Source organism: Mustela lutreola, chromosome 4, assembly GCF_030435805.1.
Source record: "Mustela lutreola isolate mMusLut2 chromosome 4, mMusLut2.pri, whole genome shotgun sequence".
In the NCBI taxonomy this organism is placed as follows: Eukaryota; Metazoa; Chordata; class Mammalia; order Carnivora; family Mustelidae; genus Mustela; species Mustela lutreola.
In genome coordinates this window covers 42,480,228-42,505,835 of record NC_081293.1, presented here as the reverse complement: position 1 = coordinate 42,505,835, position 25,608 = coordinate 42,480,228, and the positions used below count along the sequence as shown (strand labels likewise).

General features: G+C 38.4%; 1 protein-coding gene across 2 annotated transcripts in view; it reads right to left on the bottom strand.

Annotated features, from left to right (window-relative positions):
- The window catches only part of WAPL (WAPL cohesin release factor), a 79,285-nt gene that overhangs the window by 40,631 nt on the left and 13,046 nt on the right, over positions 1 to 25,608 (bottom strand). Inside the window, exons 3-4 of one of the 2 annotated variants that reach the window (XM_059169716.1) lie at positions 14,205 to 15,248; positions 11,785 to 11,903 (exon numbers count right to left, since the gene is read on the bottom strand). In XM_059169716.1, the coding sequence (XP_059025699.1) occupies positions 11,785 to 11,903; positions 14,205 to 15,248 (1,163 nt within the window). The remainder of the gene's footprint in view (positions 1 to 11,784; positions 11,904 to 14,204; positions 15,249 to 25,608) is intronic. The other variant, XM_059169717.1, reaches the window with a different exon arrangement.

Below are 25,608 nucleotides of genomic sequence, written 5' to 3'. Positions count from 1 at the left end.
TGGGTTAAAGCCTCTGCCTTCGGCTCAGGTCATGATCTCAGGGTCCTGGGATAGAGCCCCGCATCGGGGTCTCTGCTCAGCAAGGAACCGGCTTCCTCCTCTCACTCTGCCTGCCTCTCTGCCTACTTGTGATCTGTCAAATAAATAAATAAAATCTTCCAAAAAAAAAAAATACTGGCTGAAATTTTTACAAATTTTATAGGCTTACCAATCATTAAATATTAAAGATATATTCAGTACTAAATATTCTTTGCTAAAAGATACCTCCAAGAATCCTAAAAATAAACATTATGAACTCTATGTCTCATACACTGAGAATGTGAAGGTAAACAAAAACATGGTCATCATCCTCAAAAAATTATACATCTTATGTTAATCTGTGGTCATCATTAGCATGAAGTCATCAGAGTATCAAGAAAACGAAGCTGGGGCCCCTGGGTGGCTCAGTTGTTAAGTGTCTGCTTCGGCTCAGGTCATGTTCTTGGGGTCCTGGGATCAAGCCCCACATTGGGTTCCTGTTCAGCCAGAAGCCTGCTTCTCCCTCTCATCTTCCCCTTGCTTGTGTTCCCTCTCTCACTATGTCCCTCTTTGTCAAATAAAAAACAAAGAAACAAACAAAAAACAAACTTAAAAAAAAAAGAAAAGTCTAGGGGCACCTGGGGAGCTCAGTTGGTTAGGCACTTGACGTTGATTACAGCTCATGGCATGATCTTAGGGTCGTGGGATTGAGCCCCATGTCACACTCCACACTCAGTGGAGTCTACTTGAGATTCTCTCTCTCCCTCTGCTCGCTGCACCCCCCCACCACTCACATGCATGCACTCTCTCTAAAATAGATAAATAAGTCTTTAAAAAAAAGAAAAAAAGAAAGAAAGGAAAAGAAAGTTTAGTGAGTTTTCTGGATTTCTGAATCCTGAGCAATTCTAAATAAAATGTGTTACAAAATGGAAAAACAGGGGCACCTGTGTGGCTCAGTGGATTAAAATTCTGCCTTTGGCTCAGGTCATGATCCTGGGGTCCTGGGATTGAGACCTGCCATCAGGCTCCCTGCTCAGTGGGGAGTATGCTTCTTCTACTCCTTCCCCCTATTTGTGATCTCTCTCCCTCTCAAATAAATAAATTAAATATAAACTTTAAAAAATGGAAAAACAAATTCCAAAAAATAAATACGCTAATAAATGCAGGTACATACTCTTTGGCAAACTGTCAAATACATGTCAAAGTTCTCAGGCTCTTGATTAACCTATGGCTTCATTGCCTCATTTCAAACTTCATTTTCTGGGGAAATCAGTTATAAAAAATATTTTGAACCTTCAAACGTTAAAGGAGCTTGAATTAAAGAAAATGGAAAAGATTAATAGTACTTTCATTCCTTATTAAAACCCTTCTGGGGTCCCTAGGTGGCTCAGCTGGTTAAGCCTCTGAGTCTTGATTTCTGCTCAGGTTATGATTCCAGGGTTGTGAGATAGAGCCCTGTATCAGGCTCCACACTCAGCAGGAGTCTCCACACTCTCTCCCCTTCCCCCTCTATGGCTCACGGGCACGCACCCTCTAATAAATCCATCCATCTTTTTTTTTAAAAGATTTTATTTACTTATTTGAGAGAGAGAGACAGCGCGCAAGAATGTACAAGCCAGGGGTAGAGGGAGGGAGAAGCAGACTCCCCACTGAGCAGGGAGCCCAACGTGGGGCTGGATTCCAGGACCCCAAGATCATGACCTAAGCCTAAGGCAGATGCTTACCTGACTGAGCCACCCAGGCACTCCAGTAACTAAATCTTTAAAAGAAAAAATCCTTTTAAAAAAAAACAAAAAACAAAAAACTCACAAAACCTTTAAAACAAATAAATAAATAAAGTAAGAAAATACCTCCTAAGAATTAATCAAGAAAATAATTCACATTTTCCCAAGTCTTTACATTATTCATCAACAATTTAAGTACCTCATTTACTATTTAAGTTAAATTCTATCTATATAAAGAGCTGAAAGGGGCCTCCTGGGTGGCTCAGTTGGTTGAGTGCCTGACTTCAACTCATTATGATCTCAGGGTCCTGGGACTGAAACCCACGTATGGCTCTGCACTCAGCTGAGACTCTGCTTGTTTCTCTCTCTCTCCCTCTGTCCCCACTTGTGTTCTCTGTATCTCTCTTTTTCAAATAAAACCTTTAAAAACCAAAACAAAAGATGACAGATGCTTCTGCTCTGAAATAAACACACTTGAGGAAATATTAAAGACTACCCAAAAGTTTCCACAGGAGGAAAAACATTCTTCCTCACCAAACAGCCTTTTAAAGACACATTCTTTTTTTTATTTTCCAGCAGCAAGCACAGTGAAAACCAAGTAGTATACATTGAATAAAAACAGGGACGTCTGGGTGGCTCAGTCAGTAAAGTGTCTGCCTTCAACTTGGGCCCTGATCTCAGGGTCCTTGGATTGAGTCCAACATGGGGCTCTATGCTCCAAGCAGGAGCCTGCTTCCCCCTCTGCCTGCTGCTCCCCCTGGCTTGTGCTCTGACAAATAAATAAAACCTTGAAAAAGACAAAAAAAAATCACAAAGAAAAGCCAACTAAAACTGAGCCTCTTCCAAACCCTGGATCAGCAAGAATATGTTCAAGCTTCAACAACTCTCTGTATCAATAACTGAGGAGCTAGCTATAAATGGGTAGCTGTGGCTTTTTACTTGCACAATTTGGGCAGTTTCAATAGCAAACCAATGGCTAGAGTCTCCCCCTCTCCCCAACACCGCCCCGCCCAGGCTGCACAGGTTATCTCAGGTTTCTAGTCCAAGAGATGTAGTAAATTTCATACTGCCATCTTGAAGACTAGATCCCAGGACGGTCAGTGGGTAAAATAATATGAAGAAAAAATAAGCTGCTTCATGAGAATGAGTTAACTGCTAAACAAGGATACTGTGAAGGAACATCTGCTCTTGGGTAGGAGCTGGGACTACTTGTCCTTTAAAATCTCTTTAATTGTAGGGTGCCTGGGTGGCTCAGTGGGTTAAGGCTTCTGCCTTCCACTCAGGTCATAATTTCAAGGTCCTGGGATCAAGTCCCACATCAGGGTCTCTGCACAGGAGGGAGCCTGTTTCCTTCTCTCCCTCTCTGCCTGCCTCTCTGCCTACTTGTGATATCTCTCTCTCTGTCAAATAAATAAATAAAATCTTTAAAATCTCTTTAATTGTAAGACTTTGTTTTTAAGATATACAATTCATTTTATGAAACAAAAAAATGAGTTTATAAAACTATAAAGTTATACTTAACTTTAAAACTGCAGCTTTATGTAATCTTAATACAACTAATATATAACCATGATTTACAGTGATAATCTAATTTTAATTCAATTATCCAGAAGCCCACTAACCAGTGTCATACTGAATGAAAGAAAGGAGAAAAAAAATAAAGCCCAGAATGTTCCCCGAGAGTCAGACAAAAGATAGTGCCAGATGGGCCCAACACTAAACTACAGGAAAATTATAAAAATGAAAATATAAATATTTGAGAATTGAAATGGAGACTGACAAATATGATTTGTTTCATCAGTGACCCAGCAGCAACCTTAACTAGCAAAATAAGATGGCCAAAGTCCTAGATAATATATAACCCTCCAAGCACCAAAAAATTAAGATGATTACACAGATAACGCCTTAAGAAAGAGAGCAGAAAAGCAGTTGAAGGAAACCTAGAAATCAAGTAAAAAGCACTGAAGGCAAAAAAAAAAAAAAAAAAAAGATCTAAGTGTATCAGCACATATATGACAACCACAAATAACAATTCAAGGAAACTATGCCTAGCTAACAAAAATAGGGTAGCACTTTTTACTTTTTTTTAGAGGGAGCACAAGCAGGGAGAGCAGCAAGTAGTGGGAGAAGCTGGCCCCCTGCTGAGCAAGGAGCCCTGCAGGACTCAATCCAGGACCTTGGGATCAGGACCCTGAGAGCATTACCCCAGCTAAAGGCAGATGCTTAACTGACTGGGCCACCCAGGCACCCCAGGATAGCATTTTTTAAAGAGGAATAAAAAATTTTCAAGAAAAAAAGGCATCAAAATTGCCAAATGACCAATAAAACCATATAGTGAAACAGGCTTTGTTTTTAAAAATATTTTATTTATTTATTTATGTATTTGACAGACAGCGAGAGAGGGAATACAAGCAGGGGGAATGGGAGAGGAGAAGCAGGCTTCCCCTCGAGCAGGGAGCCTGATGTGGGGCTCGATCCCAGGACACTGGGATCACGACCTGAGCCGAAGGCAAAGGCTTATTAACCCAATGAGCCACCCAGGGGCCCCGAGAAACAGGCATTTAAATATATATATGTCCCAACCTAATCCCTCAAACTCTTATCTTTAATTTTCTCCCTAGCAAGTTACAACTTTTCTGACCATTTCACTGTTTTGTTTTTGTTTGTTTGTTTTTAAGATTTTATTTGAGAAAGAAGGAGAAAGAAAGTGCAGGGGAAGGAGCAGAGGGGGAGGGATAAGCAGACTCCATGCTGAGCACAGAGCCCAACAGAAGCTTGATCTCACAACACTGAGATCATGACCTGAGCCAAAATCAAGAGTCAGGATGCTTAACCGACTGAGCTACCTAGGTACCCTCAATACATTCTTACCAGAAGTTTTCCTCACCCTTCTCATCTTGCTGCCATATGTGTTCTCCTAGACAACCCCTGATCCTATTATGAACAACTCTTTTCTGTATCCCTGGTTACGTGCTGGGGAAGATTATTAGAGCAGCATGCTTTAAAATGTTAATGTTTTCTAACATGGAGAGGCTGGGAGAGGGAAGAGGGACCTCTTGGCTACTTGCACTAAAACGGAGATGGCCTGTGTGGTCAGGAAACTGGGTATATACATGAGGATTGAAAAAATAAATACACTGAGGATAATGGGACCAGAGCGCTCACTATCAGCAAAGTGAAAATGTGGAAAGGCTAGAATAAAACATGGTGAGAGGTTATCAGTGTGAATTCATGGCTCTAGATAAAGATACAAAATATGTGTGTGTGAGACAGATGCATATATTTACATACTTCCTAGCTCTGTGAACTCAAAGAAGGCCTAGAAGGAATGACAATGTAGAATAAGTGACCATACCTAGTCACCAGACCTTCATTTCTTTGTTTTTAAATTTTTTAAAGCTTTAGTTATTCAAGTCCTCTCTATGCCCAACATGGTGCTCAAACTCAGGACCCTAGACCTTTATTTCTAAATACCATTTTCCACTAAAAGAAAACAGGGGTCCTTAGATAAATGCTTGATTCCAGGGCTGGGAAGGTATATGATGAATACTGAACATTTCAATATGCCATTAAGTAAAGAAATTCAAGAACTGGACACATCAAAAAGCAGTCCGAAGAAACATCCAAATGCCAAATCTAAGAAAACTGGGCATTGAAAGAATGATAGTATTATCATTTAATAGTATTTAACAAATGATTGAATGAAACAGGAATCCGTGTTCATATGGAGATAAAGAAATGATACATAAATATAAACATATAAATACACACAGTCTTACAGAGAAAAAGATCCGCCTTAAAGTAGAAGGCCAACTGCTAATAACTGCAGAAAGAATGCCATAAATAGGAAAAAACATCCAACAACCATCATAGTAAAAAACTGATTTGGGCAAGAATGCTAAAACTAGTGGGTGAAACTTTGAGGAAAGCTGAGGAACCTGACAGACACCAAAGGATCAGTTAACATCAATAGTAATGGTACAAAGTGGCCAACTGTGTGCCACCTGATATGATGCAATGAGAACTCAGCATCTCTTCTGTGGTACTTCCAACAAATACATATAACCTAAATCACACATATATTGAGGGGCAACTACAAATACCAGCAGATCCTAACACTTTAAAGATGTCAAAGTCATGGAAAGACCAGGAAAGACACAGATGTTCCACACTGAAGGAGAGTTGAGACTTGTCACAATTAAACACAACATGTGATTCTGGACTGGAGCACGGGCTCTTTATTTGGGAGAGAGGAGGGTTATCTTATGCCATAAAACCATTATTGAAGCAATTGGTAAAATATGAATGGGATCTATGGCCTAGACTATTTTATCAATGTCAAACCAATTTCCTGTGTTGATGGGAATGCTGCTGCTATAGAGTAAAGTGCTCTTGTGTTTAGAAAGTACAGACTAAGAGATTATGGAGTAATGGACATCAAGTCTGCAACATGATTCTCAAGACACACAAACACAGCAATGTATGGGAGGGAAGTCCACTTTGACCCCCACAAGACATTCACAATGTCCACAGACATTTTTGGTTGAAGCAACTGGTGGTGGGGTTTTTTGGGGGGTTAGGGGGAGCAAGTTCTATTAGCATCTAATAGGTAGAGGCCACATGTGTTGCTAAATATTCTCCAATTTACAAGGGCCAACCCCACAATAAAGATTTATTCAGTCCAAAATATCTACAGTACTGGAGCTAAGAAAGCCTGACAGGTAGGGAAGGAAATTGTTGCCACCCCAAGCCAAGGGCTACCTCTTTGCACAGAAAGGAGGTCATTAGTGTCTTTAAATCTAATCAGATTAGAGAAGACCTAGATACTCCCACTGACCTATCAGCAACATGATGCTGTTTCTATTATAATGGAGAACTAGAACAACTGCTGAGAACATTTCCTACACCCACGTACTTAACCCCCCCTCTTTTTTCTCTGGAGATTTGGGGGTAACCTACATAAAAATTCCTTTGAGAAATGAGCTTATCTATGTTTTTTTTTTTGCACAGATAACAAAATTCCTAATTTCTTATATATAAAACATCTATCATTTCCATTATATTAATTTATATCATTTAAATGCTTAAAATTTTAACCCATTTATTTCCTCTATTCCTTTACACTCATCAAAACTCAATAGGCAAAATTTCTTTTTCTGTTTCTCAATGGCTTTCTGAAGTAGTCTTTTAGTGTCTTAAAGGCAAATGGATGACCTATTTCCTATGAGCTATTTTATACTGCTTAACTTCTTGTTGCTCTCTTCCTGAAGTAGGCTTCTAAATTCTTTACCTACATATTTCTGTGAGGGTACATATTTTCCACGGGATCTAAAACATTATTATTTTTATTAAAGTACAATAACACTTGGGTCAAAGTTTCATTTTTGAAAATTACCCACCTAAGTATTACTAACATATGTAAAGAAATTCTGATAAATTCTCACTTAAAATATTTTGGCAAATATTTCAGTAGGAGGTTAAAAAGGAAACTGAAACACTTAAGTGTTTTCTTCAGGAAGTAAAATGTTATTTAGAACTTTGGTTTTAAGGCAGGGCTTTACCCATATTACATGTTTCAATGAAGTTCAATTTCATAGCTCTTTTGGCTTTATAAATTAGCAGTTTCTTAATTTTTCTCAGTCATTAGCCATCACCAGTAAATAGGTCTTCTGCCTACTAGGTTATATGACCTAATTTACTTTAGGACAGAGAGATTGCTTCATAATCGGGTCAAGTACATGTACACTGCTGCCTTCTAAGCCACATTAGTAGCAAAGAAATGACTCCGATATTTAAGTTTAAAACTAAGCTAAAAAACCTGAACACAAATGAATACAAATGGATGTAAATGAGTATCAATTAACATAAGCATATAAGTATTTAAAAATTTGTGAACACATTACTATGACTTCATCGTCAATGAAATAATCTAAGGACAAAAAAACTGGAAAAACTTAAAATTCACTCAGTGTACTTATTGTTCATAATAATAGTGTTTTGGGACACCTGGGTGGCTCAGTTGGTTAAGCATCTGCCTTCAGCTCAGGTCATGATCCCAGAGTCCTGGGATCCAGTTTGACATGGGTCTCCTTGCTCAGTGGGGAGCCTGCTTCTCCCTCTCCCTGCTGCTCCCTCTGCTTGTGCTCTCAATCTCTAACAAATAAGCAAGATCTTACAAACATTATAATAATATTGGTATTACAATTTTGAGAGTAATATATACTATAAGATAAAGCAAGTAAACTAGTACAAAATTCTGTAATCTTAAATTTGAAATGAAACTACCAAAATTAACTCACAGTTTATTTTTCAACATGTTTCATAGTTCTGTCCAACAAAAGTGCCTAAAAGCAATGAACACACCTAGCATCCAGATCTGGGTTTCTAAATACTATTCCCACCAAAAGAACCAAGGATTCTTGCATAAATGAATGCTTCCATGACTGAAACAGGTAAAACACAAGATGAGTCCCAGTCATCTTGTGTGCAGAAAGCATGGGAAATACTCAAAGATGATGGGGTTGGGGCACCTGGCTGGGTCAGGTGGTGGAGCAAGCAAACTCCTGATCTCAGCCATGGTTGTGAGTTTGAGCCTCATGCCAGGTGTAGGCGTTACTTAAAAAAATAAAATCTTAGGGAGAATAAAAGATGATGCAGTTATAGCAAAAGGACACAAGAGATAAAAGGCTCACACAGGCCCAGTTTACTGTAGATACTTTTGTCTTTTTTTGAGAGTAAGAACATGCCTGTGTGTGCTCAGGGGTTGGGAAGAGGGGCGGAGGGGAGGGAGCAAGAGAATCCCAAGCAGGTTCCATGCCCAGTGTGGATCCTAACATGGGACTCCATCTCAGGACCCTAAGATCATGACCAGAGCTGAAATCAAGAATCAGACCCCTAACCAACTGAACCACCTAGGAGCTCCTGTAAATACATTTAAAAAGCAAAAAGTATTGAGTCTATACTGTAGGAAAGAGAGGAAGAGAGAGTGCAAGGTGGTGGGGAAAGGAGAAAGAAAACTCTTTACAGAATCCCAGTTATTAAATATAGAAGAAAGAGCCATTAGAAAACTCACCCTTTAAAAAAAGAAAACTCACCTTTCTACAACTGTCAGTGTAATAAATGATGCAGACAAAGATCAACAATGGATGCTAAAATGATGAAGTGAAAAAATAACGGGGAACTGGATATTTAGATGGTACCAAAGTAGCATCCAGAAGCTTACTTACTAAATTACAAAAGGAAAAATAGACCTTTATTGGACAGCTGGTGATCACAACATTCACTTGGTAGTCAATATTAAGAGCAAAATTACCAGGTGTTACGTAGCTTCTAATGTAAAGCAACATAAAATTATCACTTTGACTTATTCTTGCCAAAATATGTTTAACCTGAATCTAATCAAGCGTATAGACCTAATTTCCAGTGTTCTATACCACTATATTACTTTATATTTTGTTAAGAGTTTATTCATTTATTTGACGGAGAGAGAGAGCTCACAAGCACAAGCAGGGGGAGAAAGAGGGGAGAAGCAGGCTCCCCACTCAGCAGGGACCCTGAAGCAGGGCTTGATAACCAGGACACTGGGATCACGACCTAAGCCAAAGGCAGACAGTCAACTGAAACACCCAGGCGCCCACCACTATACTACTTCAATACAATAATTACCTAAAGGATATCATCGGAAAAAATCAGACAAACTGTGAATGTGGAAAATTCTACAAAACTAGTATCATGAGCTCTTTTTTTTCTTAAAGATTTATTTACTTGACAAAGACACAGCAAGAGAAGGAACACAAGCAGGGGGAGTGGGAGAGGGAGAAGCAGGCTTCCCACCAAGCAGAGAGCCCCATGTGGGGCTGGATGCCAGGACCCTGGGATCATCACCTGAGCCAAAGGCAGACGCTTAACAACTGAGCCACCCAGGTGCCCCTCATGAGCTTTTTTAAATAAAATCAGTGCCACAAGAATTTTCAAAAGACGAGAGGACTGTTCAAGACTCGAGATATAACAACTAAATGATTATGGTTTGGAAGAAAAATAAAAACACTAAAAGACAATTCAGAGATAGCTGGGGTAAACAGAATATGGACTAAACATCAAATAATATCAAAGATCTGCTAATGTTTTTAAGAACTTTAATCACATAACCACAGCCAGGTATGTATGCTTAACAAACATATGTTATCTTGGGGCATCTGGCTGGCTCAGTAGATGGAGCATGGGACTCTTGATCTCGAGGTCATGGGTTTAAGCCCCACATAATGCATCAGAATGAAGCTGGACCCTTAACTTATACCATATACAAAAATGAACTCAAAATGGATCAAAGACTTAAATATAAAACCTAAAACTATAAAATCCTTCGGAGAAAACATAAGGGAAAAGCCATATGACACCTGACTTGGCAGTGATTTTCTGGCAACAAAAGAAAGAACAAATTAGGAGTTCACTGAAATTAAAAACTGTGATCAAAGCACACTATCAAGAGAATGAAGAGACAAGTCACAGAATAAAGGATCTATGTGCAAATTATTTATCTAATAAATTAATATTTAGACTATGTAAAAAATTCCTATAATTCAACCAAAAGACAACTCGACTTAAACATGTACAAAGGACTTGAATAAATATTTCTCTAAAAAGGTATACAAATGACCAGTAAGTACACAAAAAGATGTTCAACATCACTAGTCAGGGAAATCAAACCACAATGAAATACATTTCATACCCATTAGAATAGTTATTAAAATTTTTTTAAAAACCCATAGGGGTGGCCTGTGTGGCTCAGTTGGTTAAGCTTAGCTTAACGTCAGCGGAGGTCTTGATCTCAGTCAGAGTCATGAGTTCAAGCCCTACACTGGGCACCTAAAAGCAAAATAGGGCACCTGAGTGACTCAGTCATTTAAGGGTCTCTCAGTTTGGCTCAGGTCATGATCTCAGTGTCCCGGGATGGAGCCTTGCATCAGGCTCCCCACTCAGTGGGGAGTCTGCTTGTCTCACTCAGCTCCTACCAGCATTCGCACTCTTACTTAAGAGAGAGTAAGTATGCTTACTCTCTCTCTCCCAAGTAAACAGATAAATCTTTTAACACGAAACAAAAACAAAAAGCAAAATAAAACAAACCACAGAAAATAAGTGTTGGTGAAGACATGGAGAAAATGGAACCCTCATGCATTGCTGCAGGTGGTAATGTAATAAAATGGTTCAGTTAAGGCGGAAGAGTCTGACAGTTAAACACAGACCTACCCTATGTCTCAAAAATTCTACTCTTAGATACATATCTGAAAGTACTGAAAGCAGGGGCTCTAACAGCCAAAAGGTGAAAACAACCCTAATGATGAATAAACAAAATGTGGTATATAAAAGGGTCCTTCTAAAAGAAGACACAGGGAAAGAGGGAGAAGGCCATGTGACAGAGGTAGATACTGCAAGTTACTCAGAACAAGCCAAGGAAGACCTGGAGCCACCAGAAGCTGAAAGAGGCAAGGAAGGATTTCTCCATAGGGGCTTTGAGAAAGCACAGCCCTCCCAACATCTTGATTTTGGATTTCTGGCATGCAGAACTGTGACAGAATAAATATGCTTTAAGACACAAAAAGGTTAAGTATTTTATGATTCCACTTATATGAGGTAACCAGAATAGGCAAATTCAAACAGACAAATAGTAAAAAAGAGTGTTTACCAGGAGTTGGAGCCGGGAGGACAAAGGGGCAGTTATTTTTTAATGAGTACAGTGTTTTTGCTGGAGATGATATGTTTTGTATACGATAATGGGATGGTTACAAAACACTGTGAATGTATTTAATATTATTGAACTGCACATATAATAAAAACTATGTTAGGTATATTTTGTACACTTCAAAAAATGGTTACATATAAAAAATTGACTTATATCCCTTGGAAGATAAATAAATTTATTAGTAATTTTCAAATTAAAAAAAGACAAAATTTGTTAGTAATTTTCAAATAAAATAAGTAAGAATTGCACCCCTCCCCCCAATAATAAATAAGTAATACAAATCACAGATAATGCTTTACTTACCCGTTTGGGACCACTAAAAATCTTTCTGGTGTTTTCCTTTGATTTATCTCCTTGTTTATTTGGGGGCTTCTTCACACTTTCAGGCACTCCAGGCAAGTCCTCTGTAAAATCCAAGTTTTCTGAAAAGGCAATCAAAACTAGCTAGCTTTCTAATACTTCCAATTATCTACCAAACAACCTATGAACATTTGAGGGAGTGGCATATTATGAGGGGGAAAAAATAAAAGGAATAAAAGCACCACTCAGTTGACAAAATACTCCTAACAGTATAAAGTTTCATTTTGCTATTCTCACCCTCCTGCTTGTTCCCTACTCAAGGAAAAAATCAGAAACCTAGTTACAGTGTATGTGCTTCAGTTTTATTTTGTGTAAATGGCAAAATCAATTCTTTAGTAAAATAACTGTTGGATATCTATGGACACCGACATTAAAATGGTCTAGTTTAAATACACACACACATACACACAGTATCAGGTGGTATTCACCTTTAACATTTTTCTAGAACTTAAGTATACTGAATCATGCTGGCCTTCAAAGAATGTCTGTTTACATCTACAAAAACCACATTAAAAAAAAAAAGATAGCTATCCTTGGCAACAGATGGAAAATGACCCCAGTACAATGTAGCTCAATGATTTGTGGGTCTTCAAAAAAAAAAATAACCCAAGAATTAGATTAATTCCTAAATGGTTATACTTATTCCAGCCTAAACAAAAGAAGAAAAATAGGAGGGCTTTTTGCTAGCCCAACCTTAAAAATGTTTGCTATTTCATACTTCATATTAACACCCAAATTCCAACTTTGGGTGTATCAATCAAATGGTCTCTAATTTTTAAATTTTATTTGGTAGCAACATAAAGTTTATGAAAGGGGCGCCTAATGATTTCACATTTCAATGCTTAAAGTTTTATGACCTGGGGAGCCTGGGTGGCTCAGTGGGTTAAGCCTCTGCCTTCGGCTCAGGTCATGTTCCCAGGGTCCTGGGATCAAACCCCAAGTCAGGTTCTCTGCTCAGCAGGGAGCCTGCTTCCTTCTCTCTCTGCCTGCCTCTCTGCCTACTTGTCATCTCTGTCTGTCAAATAAATAAATAAAATCTTTAAAAAAAAAAAAAAAAAGCTTTATGACCTCAAAATGTAAATTTCTGCCACAGATTTGCAATTGCTGATTAAGATAACTTGCTATCAAGGTTAGCAGTAAGAACTAAGTAAACTGCAGGGAGACAGGAGCTCAGGTTTCGTACATAATTACTTATCATCCTCCTGAGAAAGCAACTGTAAAGCTGTCTGCCCAGTCAGATCACATGTGACTAGCAAGGCTGCTGCAACTTCAGTTCTCCGAAAGAAATTCAAGACCGCACTAGATGAATTCTGACAATACCCTTATTTATTTTTGCAATGGAAGAAAGAAGTGAGCCTCGGGGACTATTCCCATATAATTCTAGTTTTAAAGACTGACTCTAATCTAACAAAACTAATTTTAAGCCAAATACAACAAAAAGGTAGGTAGTCTCAAGTATGACTTATAATGTACAAGTGAATCTATATGTAAGAATACTATCAGAATTCTAACTCACCATAATGATATTTCTTGTATGACTTAATAGGACAAAAGCTTTATTTAGTAAACAAATACAGAAAAAGTATGTATTTGGTTAAATATATATAAATATAGCTCCTGTATCCCAGAGGCTTTCACTTACTCTTCCTCACTCAACAATCAATCCACTTCACAAAGCCCTTGTCTGGTAAAGCTATCATACTTCTTTTGTCTCTCTCAGTAGACTATCAACTCCTTGAGAGCCTCTAATCATTACTGGCCCTACAACCTAAGAGACAAATTAAATGTCACTGTTAAGATTAAATAAATACTTAACCAGCACTTTTCAATTTTATTAAATCAACTCAAGAGGATGATTTTTAAGATTAAGACTAAAGATTTCTTGAGAATGTTTTAAACATTTGTTAGTTGATTAGTTTTGAGACAACTACAAAGGCTTTTCATCAATTTTAATTTTCTAATTTTTCCCTCACTACAAACCATCTATTATCAGTGTAGTTCTAAATGTCCAAAATCTACCCTAAGTCTGCATTTGGATTTTCAAAGCTGAAACATTAAGATGTCTAGAACCCCTATACACACACTCTTAAAAATTCTCAAGTGCTAATAGCAGAATTAAAACACAAACAAAAAGATTCCAATCTATAAATCAATCCTTACAATGTGGAACTTTATTAACATTTAAAATGTTGTGCCTCTGGATGAAATGCTATACCTGTACCTCAGGTAATGTGTGGTCCTACACAGTACTTCTATTAAAATTGAACATAACAAGTTAAAATTAAGTATCTAGGCAGAAGCTAGCTGATTTAATCCTGAAAAACATTTATTTATACATTTATTTATTTTTCTTAAAGTCTTACCTGTATTATTAGCACTAGACTGACTGTCCTGGGAATTATCATTGCTTTCAGGAGGAGGCTGCAAGGAGGGGGATGGAGCTGTTTTAGTTCTTTTTTTGCTTGTCTTTCTTTCCACTTGACAGTCCTCTTCATCATCATCTTCACTTTCACTAAGATCATCAAACCCAAAATACTTAATTTTGTAATTAGAACTCCCAGAGCCTCCTTCATCACCTCCTGTCTCATCATGATCTTCAAAACCAAAAAATTCAAGTTTAACATCCTTTTTAGATTTAGTATTACTAGGTCGAAATCTAGTAGTGGTCTTAGAAGTTGCAATATCTGCCTTTTTTCTTAGACGGCCAGCTTCTCCCAAATCTGCAGGGGTTGATGCAGTGAACTCATCCATGCTACGTTCCATAGTATCCTGTATGGTAACATTACAAACTGACAAGCAAGATGGATGTAAAACAGTGTAATCTCTAGTCCGTCCAACCGTCCCTCTGAAACTGGTCCCAGAACTTACACTGCCTTTCTTTGCCTGATTCAGGCCATCTTTATTTGTTTCACTGTTTGCTTTGGCTAAGGCCTGACTGGTGCCGTCCATTAGCTTATCAAAATTTGATGCTCCTTGTGAGGATTTCGCTTTATTGGCCCTACAGTACGTCCTACAGTTGCTTGGCCTAAGAACACTTTGCACGATGTCTTCCTCAATGGCTTCATTTAGATTTTCCAACCGGTTTTTAAAATCCTCATCCTTCATCTCCAAAAGAGGATCACTATCCAAACTTAAAAGACAATCTTCTGATCTGATATCTTCAAAATCATTATCCCATTCATATAAACCAGTTCTTACAGATCCCTTAATCGGAGATATTTCTGATGGAGATTCTGATCTTTTTCCAAGTTGGGAGTTCCAAGTATCATTTGTTTCCTTGATTTCATCAGCTTTGTATCCAGAAGCTACAGTTGTTTCTGCACTGGGTTTCTTTGTACTATCTTCAGCATTTCTGTAAATATGGTGACTATTCTTTTCATATTCTTCACTAAAATTCTCCATTTTATCTGTAAAAATTAAAAATGAGGATAAAAAGAGAAGTGACATCAATGTAAACATTAACAAATGGGAGTATCTAGCTACTTAAGAATACAGAATCAATTAATCTTAAAATAACTACAGTAATGTTAAATTATGAAGAAACTGATGAATGTTTATATATCTGACATTTCCACTTTCACTTTTATTTTGGGGGAAAGGAGGTGAGGAAGAGGGAGAGAATCCTAAGCAGACTGACACCCAGCACGGAGGCCTGCACAGGCTCGATCTCACAATTCTGAGGATCGTGACCTGAGCCAAAATTAGGAGTTGGATGCTTAACTGACTGAGCCATGTAGGCTTAGCATAGAGCTCTCATGTCTTTTAATGACCTCTCCCTAGTCATTCAAGTCCCTTAAATTTGTTAAAATTAATTCAAGAGGGTCACCTGGGTGGCTCAGTGGGTTAAAGCCTCTGCTTTCAGCTTAGGTCATGATCTCAGAGTCCTGGAGCCCCACATCAGGTTTCTGCTTGGAAGGGAGCCTACTAACCCCCCCCCCACCGCCACCTGTCTCTCTGCCTACTTATGATCTCTCTGTCAAATAAATAAATAAATAAAATCTTTTTAAAAATTAATTCAAGAGATTTCAACAGTGTTAAGCAAACAGATCAATTCAGAATTAAATGACTCAGCCAAATCTTCTCAGCAGTATTACAGGTTTTGCAAATAAAAACCTTAAATTGAGATTTACTTAGTATACCTAAATAGTGTAAGGCAGGGGCCACCTGGGTGGCTCAGTCAGTTAAGCATCTGCTTTTGGCTCAGATCGTAATCCCAGGGTCCTGGAATCAAAGTCCCCCCTGGGCTCTCTGCTCAACAGGGAGTCTGCTTCTCCCTCTCCCTCTGCTTGTATGCTCTATTCAAATAAATAAATAAAACATTAAAAAAAAAAAAGTGTAACACAATAAATGACAACATTCTGGCAATGTGTTTCTCTGAGTTAAGGATGCCCATAAGGCATGCCAGCTCTGTCTAGAAACCTGTCTCAAATTCAGGTTTCTTTTGCTATTCCTGCTTTCTACTCTTTCTCCTAATCCTAAATGCCATATACATATAACTTCAAAGATTTTTTTTCTTTTTTAACAGTAGTTCTGGTGCCTAAGTGATACAGTGGCTTATTTATGCATATCAGGAAATAGCAAACCTTAGACTTCCTATTCACTTTGTACTTGGGGAATTCACTTTTGCTATCTTTAATTTTTATCATCAGAAACATTTTTTGTTAACCTTTCTAAATGAGAGACGGAAATATGATTCAAACTGGTATTATAATTAATTCTCCCAATACTCAGTGGTAGAGAAACACTGGCAAAATGTTTATGCCAAACAATAGAAGTATTTAAAAAGTGCACTTACATTTAAGAAAAGCCAATTACAGATCTCAATTAACAAACCATCAAGTATAAGCAAAGGGATGATTACATAAATTCAACGCACAATTTTTAATACTACCCAACGGGTTTAAACATAATTTAACTTGTTAGATTTATACTTACCTACCTTTAGAAGGCATCTAATACCTGTTTTATTCTTAGACATTTCCCAGCAGAAGGAACTACAGTTTTCATTATCTCAGAAGTACCAATCACTAAGCCTAAAATACTGAAAAGCTAAAAATTAAAAGCTGATTCTGACAGCTGATACTTTGAAAGAGAAAGAATCAAAGCCAAGATTAAAAACAAACCAGAAAATATACCACCACTGCTTTTACTATCAAATGGAAAGAGCACTGGTAGTGGAGTCTGGAAGCTTGTGTTGCCCTGGCTAAACTAGCTCTCTAGAGCCCAAGCAAGACCCCTAAACTTTGAGAGTTTCCCTGAGGGCTTCAATTTCTCTCAAAAGGGAAGCCACTGACCTAGACTACATTACAGCATTACTGAAGGAATTATTTCCTAATAAATAGCTTATGGGAGTACTCATATATTTAGCTACACAAAGGTCTGTGACAGGTAATTAAATGTTATATTACATGACGTGTTTTTTTTTTTTTTAAAAGAGGGAGGTGGAGAGAGGTGGGACAGAGGGAGAGCGAGAGAATCCTAAAAAGAGGCTCCACAGCCAGCTGGAGGCCTGGGCTCAATCTCATAATTCCGAGATCACAACCTGAGCAGAAATTAAGAGTCGATGCTTCACCAACTGAGCCACGCAGGCACCCCTACACATCACTCTCATAACTGCAGAGCGTTCTACTGTCTTAATGTCACAAAATTTATTTAGGCTGTATCTAGTTGTTTTATGTAGTAAGTATCTTTCTGACTTAAAAAGTTTCTGTGAACAATAAATGTTAGTATCCCTATTTTTAAAAAACTACATCAGGGGTGCCTGGGTGGCTTAGATGGTTAAACGTCTGCCTTCAGCTCAGGTCATAATCCCAGGGTCCTGGATTGAGCCGTCCATCAGGCTCCCTAGCGGGGAGCCTGTTACTCCCCCTCCCTCTAATGCTCCCCCTGCTTGTGCTCTCACTCTGTCAAGTAAATAAATAAAATCTTTTAAAAAACAAACAAAAAAAAAAACCCTACTTTTAAAAGTTTTTTTTTTTTAATTTTTTTAAAGTTTATTTTTAGAAGTTTCACTTTTATTACTCCCATTTCTCCTACAATCAGAGAGAATACATGTTGTTATGTATTTATTCCCATAAATAAGCTATCTTTCATATGCCTAACTTTGTTGTGAGCTTACATGTAATCTATTTTAAGTACAAAAAGTAATAAAGACTCCTATGGAAAATATTCTCACAGAAGTTATAAATTGGGGCACCTGGATGGTTTAGTTGCTTAAGAACCAGACTCTTAGCTTTGGCTCAGGTCAGGACCTCAGGGTCCTGGGATCAAGTCATGTTCAAGCTCGGCGCTCAGGGCAGTCTGCTAATCCTTCCCCCACATTGTTCTCTCTCAAATAAATATATAAAACCTTTTCAAAAATAAATAAAAGTTGGGGCGCCTGGGTGGCTCAGTGGGTTAAGCTTCTGCCTTCGGTTCAGGTCATGGTCTCAGGGTCTGGGGATCAAGCCCCGCATCAGGCTCCATGCTCTGTGAGCCTGCTTCTCTCTCTCTCTCTCTCCCTCCTCCCCTTGCTGGGCTCTCTCTGTCAAATAAATATATAAAATCTTAAAAGAAAAAAAAATCAGGCGCCAGGGTGGCTCAGGGGGCTAAGCCGCTGCCTTCGGCTCAGGTCATGATCCCAGAGTCCTGGGATCAAGTCCCGCATTGGGCTCTCTGCTCTCTGCTCAGCGGGGAGCCTGCTTCCTCCTCTCTCTCTGCCTCCTTGTGATCTCTGTCTGTCAAATAAATAAATAAAATTAAAAAACAAAACAAAACAAAACAACATCAATGAAATGTGAATATTCATTAGCAGGCCAGTCAATAAAGTGGTCTGCTTATACAAATAAATACTTCAGGGACGCCTGGGTGGCTCAGTGGGTTAAAGCCTCTGCCTTCACCTCAGGTCATGATTCCAGGGTCCTCAGATCAAGCCCCGCATCAGGATCCCTGCTCAGCAGGGAGCCTGCTTCCCCCTCCCTCTGCCTGTCTCTCTGCCTACTTGTGATCTCTGTGTGTCAAATAAATATAAATAAAATCTTTAAACAAGGGACGGCTGGGTGGCTCAGAGGGTTAAGCCGCTGCCTTCTGCTCAGGTCATGATCTCAGGGTCCTGGGATCGAGTCCCACATCAAGCTCTCTGCTCAGTAGGGAGCCTGCTTCCCTCTCTCTCTCTCTCTGCCTGCCTCTCTGTCTACTTGTGATCTCTCTCTGTCAAATAAATAAATAAAATATTTTTTTTAAAAAAATCTTTAAACAAAAATACATCAGAGAAACAAAAATAAAACTATACTTCTGTAGGAGCATATCTTAGTATAACTACAAAGGATAATTTGGTAATATCTTTCATTTTTTAATTTCTTTTAAGATCTTATTTATTTGACAGAGAGAGAGAGAGAGCATGCGCACAAGTAGGGGGAAGCAGCAGGCAGAGGGAGAGGGAGAAGCCGGCTCCCCACTGAGCAGGGAGCCTGATGTGCGGCTGAATTCCACGACCCTGAGATCAGGACCTGAGGTGAAGACAGACCCTTAATCGACTGAGCCACCCAGGTGCGTGGTAGTATCTTTTAAAATTAGAAATCTATACGTCAAAGAAATGAACTTACCCTTGAAGCCAGCAGTTTTATTTAAAACCATTTACTCTATAAATAATAAACATGAAATAAAATAAGTAACAAGGAAACTCATTACAACTTTCCTGGTTTTTGCCTTCATAAACAATACAAACACCTATCAATAAAGAACTAAATTATCATACAGCCACATATCTAAATGCTATGTAGCTATTAAAAAAGAATGAGGCAGATCTACATTATGTACAGATAGGGTTGCCCTGAGGGATAGGGATGATGGAAAAGACTTTCCTGTCTCTTGAATTGTATACTGACTAAAAACAGGCTGTTCAAAAGCTTAAAACATAATAACTGGCAAAGGTACATATTATATACCTTGAAGACTAAGAACAGTACAGGGCACCTGGACGGCTCAGTTAGTTAAGCGTCATGATCTCAAGGTCCTGATTGAGTTGACTGCTTAAAATTCTCTGTCCCTCCACTGCCCCCTACAAAAAGAGTAACAATGGTACCAGACACAGGGCTGGATCCCACTACCCCAAGATCAGACATCCAACCAACTATGCCACTCGGGTATCCCTGGAGTCGTTATCTTTTTTTTTTTTTTTTTTTAAGATTTTATTTATTTATTTGACAGAGAGAGATCACAAGCAGGCAGAGAGGCAGGCAGAGAGAGAGAGAGAGAGAGGAGGAAGCAGGCTCCCCGCTGAGCGGCGAGCCCGATGAGGGACTCGTTCCCAGGAACCTGAGATCATGACCTGAGCCGAAGGCAGCACCCTAACCCACTGAGCCACCCAGGCGCCCCTGGAGTCCTTATCTTTTAAAGAATTATATTTATGTAGGGAATTTGCTTCAAAATAATCCATTATAAAAAGGGAAAAGGTAGGGATAAAAATAAGACAAGACTGACTATGAATTGCTTACTGAAGCTACATAACAGACACATCTGTGTAACCATATGCTATTTGCTATAGACTAACAACATATATATACACATATACAACATATATACTTCTTCCACCATCTTATAAGAAAGTAAAGATATTTCCTTTTACTTTTACCAAACGCATCATTACACAGGTGAGAAAAAAGAGGCTCGGAGAAGCCAATGACAGCAACAGTTATCAACTAAGCCAATATCCAAAAGACCTAATTAAAAAGCCCAGTTCTTGTCGGAGGCAGGCCCCTGGCCAGGGCGGCCTCCGCCATTAAAAGATGGCGCCTGTTTAGTTGCCAGGTTAGGATTGCCTCGTGAGACTAAGTGAAACGCCCAAAGAGGAAGTAAACAGCATTGGTTGCTAGCGAAGTTGTTCGTTTAGGTGCACGGCCTGATTCGCTCCCTCCTGTAACCTGCTCACTGATTGGTCATGTAAACGTATATAAGTGTGTAGACTTGCTGAAATGGAGAGAGAGAAGATACATCTGAACTGGGGCTTCTTGTCCTCCTTGCAGGTCGAGGGCGATAAGTTCTATTACATTAAACTACCTAGAAGGGTAGTCGCTGAAAACTGCAATACTAAAGCAGGTAAACCATCTTAATCCACATTAACAGAAAAGATCCAGATTAAACATCTAATGTTTTGGCTAGATGAATCAAGTGATGTGCTGAGGACTAGATTTAAACAAAACCTGACTAAGGAGACTGTACAGACAGAGAAGAAGCTTTGAAGATCATTATTCATCAAATACAGAGGAGGTAACTAGAAAAGTTAATTTACGGGGTAAAGGGGAACCTCCATTACAAACAAGCTGCCTTTTTTCTTTTTTTGTTTGTTTCAAGCTGTCTTTAATTATCAGGGTTGTTGTCATGAGAAGAGGGAACAAACTTATTCAATGTGTAGAAATCATTCAATTCATACAAACTGTAAGGGCTGAGAGCAGGAACATTAACGTTAAATTAGAAGTCTCCAAAGGGAATGCCTAGGGGAAAGAGTATACTCCCTTGTAATAAAAGAAGTATGTGATAAAGTGGGACTTAATTAAAATCAGTTAACTTCTACTCTGCAAAAGACACTGTTAAGAGAATGCGAAGACAAGCCACAGACCCAGAAAAAATGTCTGCACTAAATATACCTACAAAGATCTTTATCCAAAATATATAAAGAACTCTTTAAATTCAACAGGAAAATAAACAACCCAATTACAAATGAGCAAAAAAACAAACAGGTATCAGCAAAGAAACTACTCTGATATCAAATAAGCACATGAAAAATGCTCATTGGTAGTCATTAGGGAAATGCAAAAGGCTAATTTAATTTCCTTAATATATTAAAAATTCTTATGCATGAGCAAGTCAACATCTCAGTAAAAACAGAAGTTAGAAACATAAAGAAGCAATTTAAAGAAAAATATAAATGAATAACTTATGAAAAAGTATTTTATTTCATTCACAATTAAAAATCAAAGTAAAAAAAAAAGTACAGGGGCACCTGGATGGCTGTCAGTGGAGCGGGCAACTCTTGATCTTGGGGTTGCGAGTTCAAGCCTCATGTTAGATGCAGAGATTACTTTTAAAAATATATATTAAAGAAAAAAAATTAAAAATAAAAAAGTACATGGGACACCGGTGTGGCTCAGTTGCTTAAGGGTCTGATTCCTGATTCTGGCTCAGGTCATGATCTCAGGGTCCTGAGATAGAACCCTGCATCCAGCTCCATGCTGGGCATGGACCCTGCTTGGGATTCACTCCCTTCCTCCCTCTCCCTTTGCCGACCCCTGAACCCCCGCAAACACATACTTGCTCCACCTCTCTCTCCTAAAAAAAAAAAAAAAAAAAAGTACACAATGTTATATGTTAATTATATCTCAATAAAGTTGAGGAAAAAACAAAGTTGAACTATATTTATACTTACTAAGCCCTAAGTATATGCCCCATACTGTTATACTTTCTACATATTAATTCATTTGACTAATAGCAACCATCTGAGGTAGGCACTATTATTACAAGTTCATAAGACTTTATCCACAATTGCAACACCCAAAAAGCTCTGAAAACTAAGTTTTCTCATAATACATTCTGAAGCAAAACCTGACCTCACCTAAGTGAGACTATTTAAATAAATACAAATACTTCAGAATTTATTTTCTTTTTCTGAACAAACATGGTGTTCAATTAGAGTGCCGCCTCAGACTCTGACAGGCAATATTAATATAAAATATATACACTTCCGGGCGCCTGGGTGGCTCAGTGGGTTAAGCCGCTGCCTTCGGCTCGGGTCGTGATCTCAGGGTCCTGGGATCAAGCCCCACGTCAGGCTCTCTGCTCAGCAGGGAGCCTGCTTCCTCCTCTCTCTCTCTCTGCCTGTCTCTCTGCCTACTTGTGATCTCTGACAAATAAATAAATAAAATCTTTAAAAATATATATATATATATATATATAAATATATATACACTTCCTATATTCCAAAATCATCCTAAATTCCAAGACAAATCTGGCCCCGAAGGTTTTATATAAGGAAATGTGAACCTGTACCCCATTTTGCAAATTAAATATAACAGATATAAGTTACTAGTTGATACTCATAGAGTTATTAAGTGGTATTTGAAAAATAAAGCAACTTAAAAAAGAGAACAAAAATATGAAAGCAACCCAAAAGTCTCATATCAACAATGACCCATTTAAGAAATTTACAGCACATAGATACTGACATAACCATGCAGCAGTATTTTTCTTTTAAACCCTAACTCTAACATATAGCATTCACATTTGATAAATTATGCACTATTAATTGTGCAAATAATCTAGGGGAATTTTTAAATACCTAGAGCATGACAATCACAGAGAATTCTTAGAAGTTTAAGTAGATATACATTTTTGTACAAAGAATTATGAAAAGGATGACCATTAAAAGGCTAAGCATAAGTATGTTCATTAGGATAAAATTCTGAAGGGGAGGTGGTATAGAAATATTTCAAAAAGAAAAAGGAGTACTGTAAATCATCTGGCTGTTAAAAAAAGAACTTGTTCTTTTATTATTATTTAATATATGAAAATAAACAGTAAATAATTACAGCACTTGCAAGTAACAAAGGGATTATGATAAAAGGCAAGAGAGCAGTTATTCTGGACTGAAGGAAGGGACAGATGGAAGAGATTCTAGAGTAGTTGCCAAAATTTATTTCTTAATGTGGGTGTTGGTCATAAGGGTGTTGCTCTCATAATTCATTAAACTAAGCATATTGTTATGCATTACATTGTGTGGTTTTCTGTATCTGTGTTTTATTTTACAATAAAAAGGTTAAAAAAAACACTGATACTTATACTGAGTGTTAGTTTTACTTTAAAATTGTATTATTTCATAGGAAATTATACCCTTTGCAACCATTTAAATTTATGATCAATGTTTTCATGACCAGCGATCCCGTCCTAGGTACTTATCCAAGAGAAATGAGGACATATGTCTAACAAAAATCTCAATGTGACAGTTTATAGCAGCTTCACTCATAACTGCCCCAAACTGAAAACCATCTAAATGTCCTCCAACTAATGAATGAATTACAGTATATATATAATAGAATACTACTCAGCAATCAAAAAGGAATGAACTACTGTTACATGGAACTGTCTTTAAAAGCATTATGCTAACTCAAAGACACCAGGCTGATAAGGCTATATACCATGATCACATGTATAGGACATTCTGAAAAAGATAAAAACCAGAGACAGAAAACAGATCAGTGAATGCCAGGGCCTGGAAGTAAGAGAAGGAACTAACCAAAAAGAAGCATGAAGGAACTTTCGAGATAACAGAAATATTCTGTATCTTGGTAATAATTACACAAATGTATGTATTTCCACAGAACTTAGCAGTTTTGTTTTAAGATATTACATCAAGTATTTTCCACTTGTCCTTCCAGATCCACTCTCCACCCTGATCTTAGCCCTCTCAGGAGGCTGACCTGTATCAAAGTCCCCTTACTTCTTCTGCTGGGTTCTACCCATGAGGACCCCCAGCAGGACAAAGGAGGGAAGGAGGAAACAGGTTCAGGTACATTACCCCTCCAGCACTTTGCTTATGAAGCCCCTCAACAGAATACTGTTCCTCTTAAGGTGGCCTCCACTATAAGACTCAAATGATTTCTTGTCCCTGTGAAAATGGGTGATAATAGCTTCACTGCAGCTAACCAAGTCGACAACACCATTTTTTGTGCTTTCCCTAACATTCTCCCCACACTTTTCTAAATAGCTCCTTTATATTTTCCTGGTGTTAGCCTAATTAGGACACACAACCTATTTTCAGTGGGAACCTTGACTAATAAATCCAGACTAGAACTTATAAAAATATATGGGGAGGGGTGCCTGGGTGGCTCAGTGAGTTAAGCATCCAGCTCTTGGTTTTGGCTCCGGTCATGGTATCATGGGTCCTGGGCTGCAGCTGAGTTAGGCTCCACGCTCAGCAGGGAGTCGGCTTGAAGATTCTTTCCCTTTGTCCCTTCCCTCCATGTACACACCCGTACATTCTCTGTCCTCTCTCTCTCTCAGTAAATCTTTTGCATATATATGGTTCAAAAACTGCTATAGGAAAATTTGGTTCTAACGTATGCTTCTCACCTCTTTCTCTGTGTCTTGATCCAAAACGTGAACACATCTTGTGATCTACCTTCTCCTAAATGTTAATACTCAAAATGTATCTGTACTTCTTTCCAATATCATAATCCAAAAATGAGCATCACCACCACCCAAACCCTTATGTCTAAAGCAAGCAGGCTTTGGTGATCAGGACACTCAAATATGCCTGGGGATTCATTCCTTCAACCAATTCCATGCCCTAGCAGAACCCTGACTACACATGTCTGTTCTTCTTCAGCCCCTTTACGTATCTGAGAGTAGGATGCTTTGGGGTCACTGGTATTCTAGCTCCCCAGAACCTGTTTATAAAACTATTATGACTCCACCCTCTTATAAAAAGCCCATTCGTTTGAGGCTTGTGCCACTCAGCTAGTTACCCTCTAATCTTCCTCATACCTGTCCATCTAACAACCTCTTATTCTTCATTTAAGGGTTTTACACAGGATTTATAACCTACCTCTCATGCCAGTCTTGCTATCATGCTGAATTCCACCAAATCCCAATCTCCTGACCTCACAGTTCTTTAACCATCTCCCATCTGTAGTCTTCTACATTCCAGCTCAGACACCAGTTCTTAGCTTCATGAAGCAACTTGTCATGTCCCAGAAAGCTTCACCTCTTAAATATCAAAATCAGATTGGATAGTTT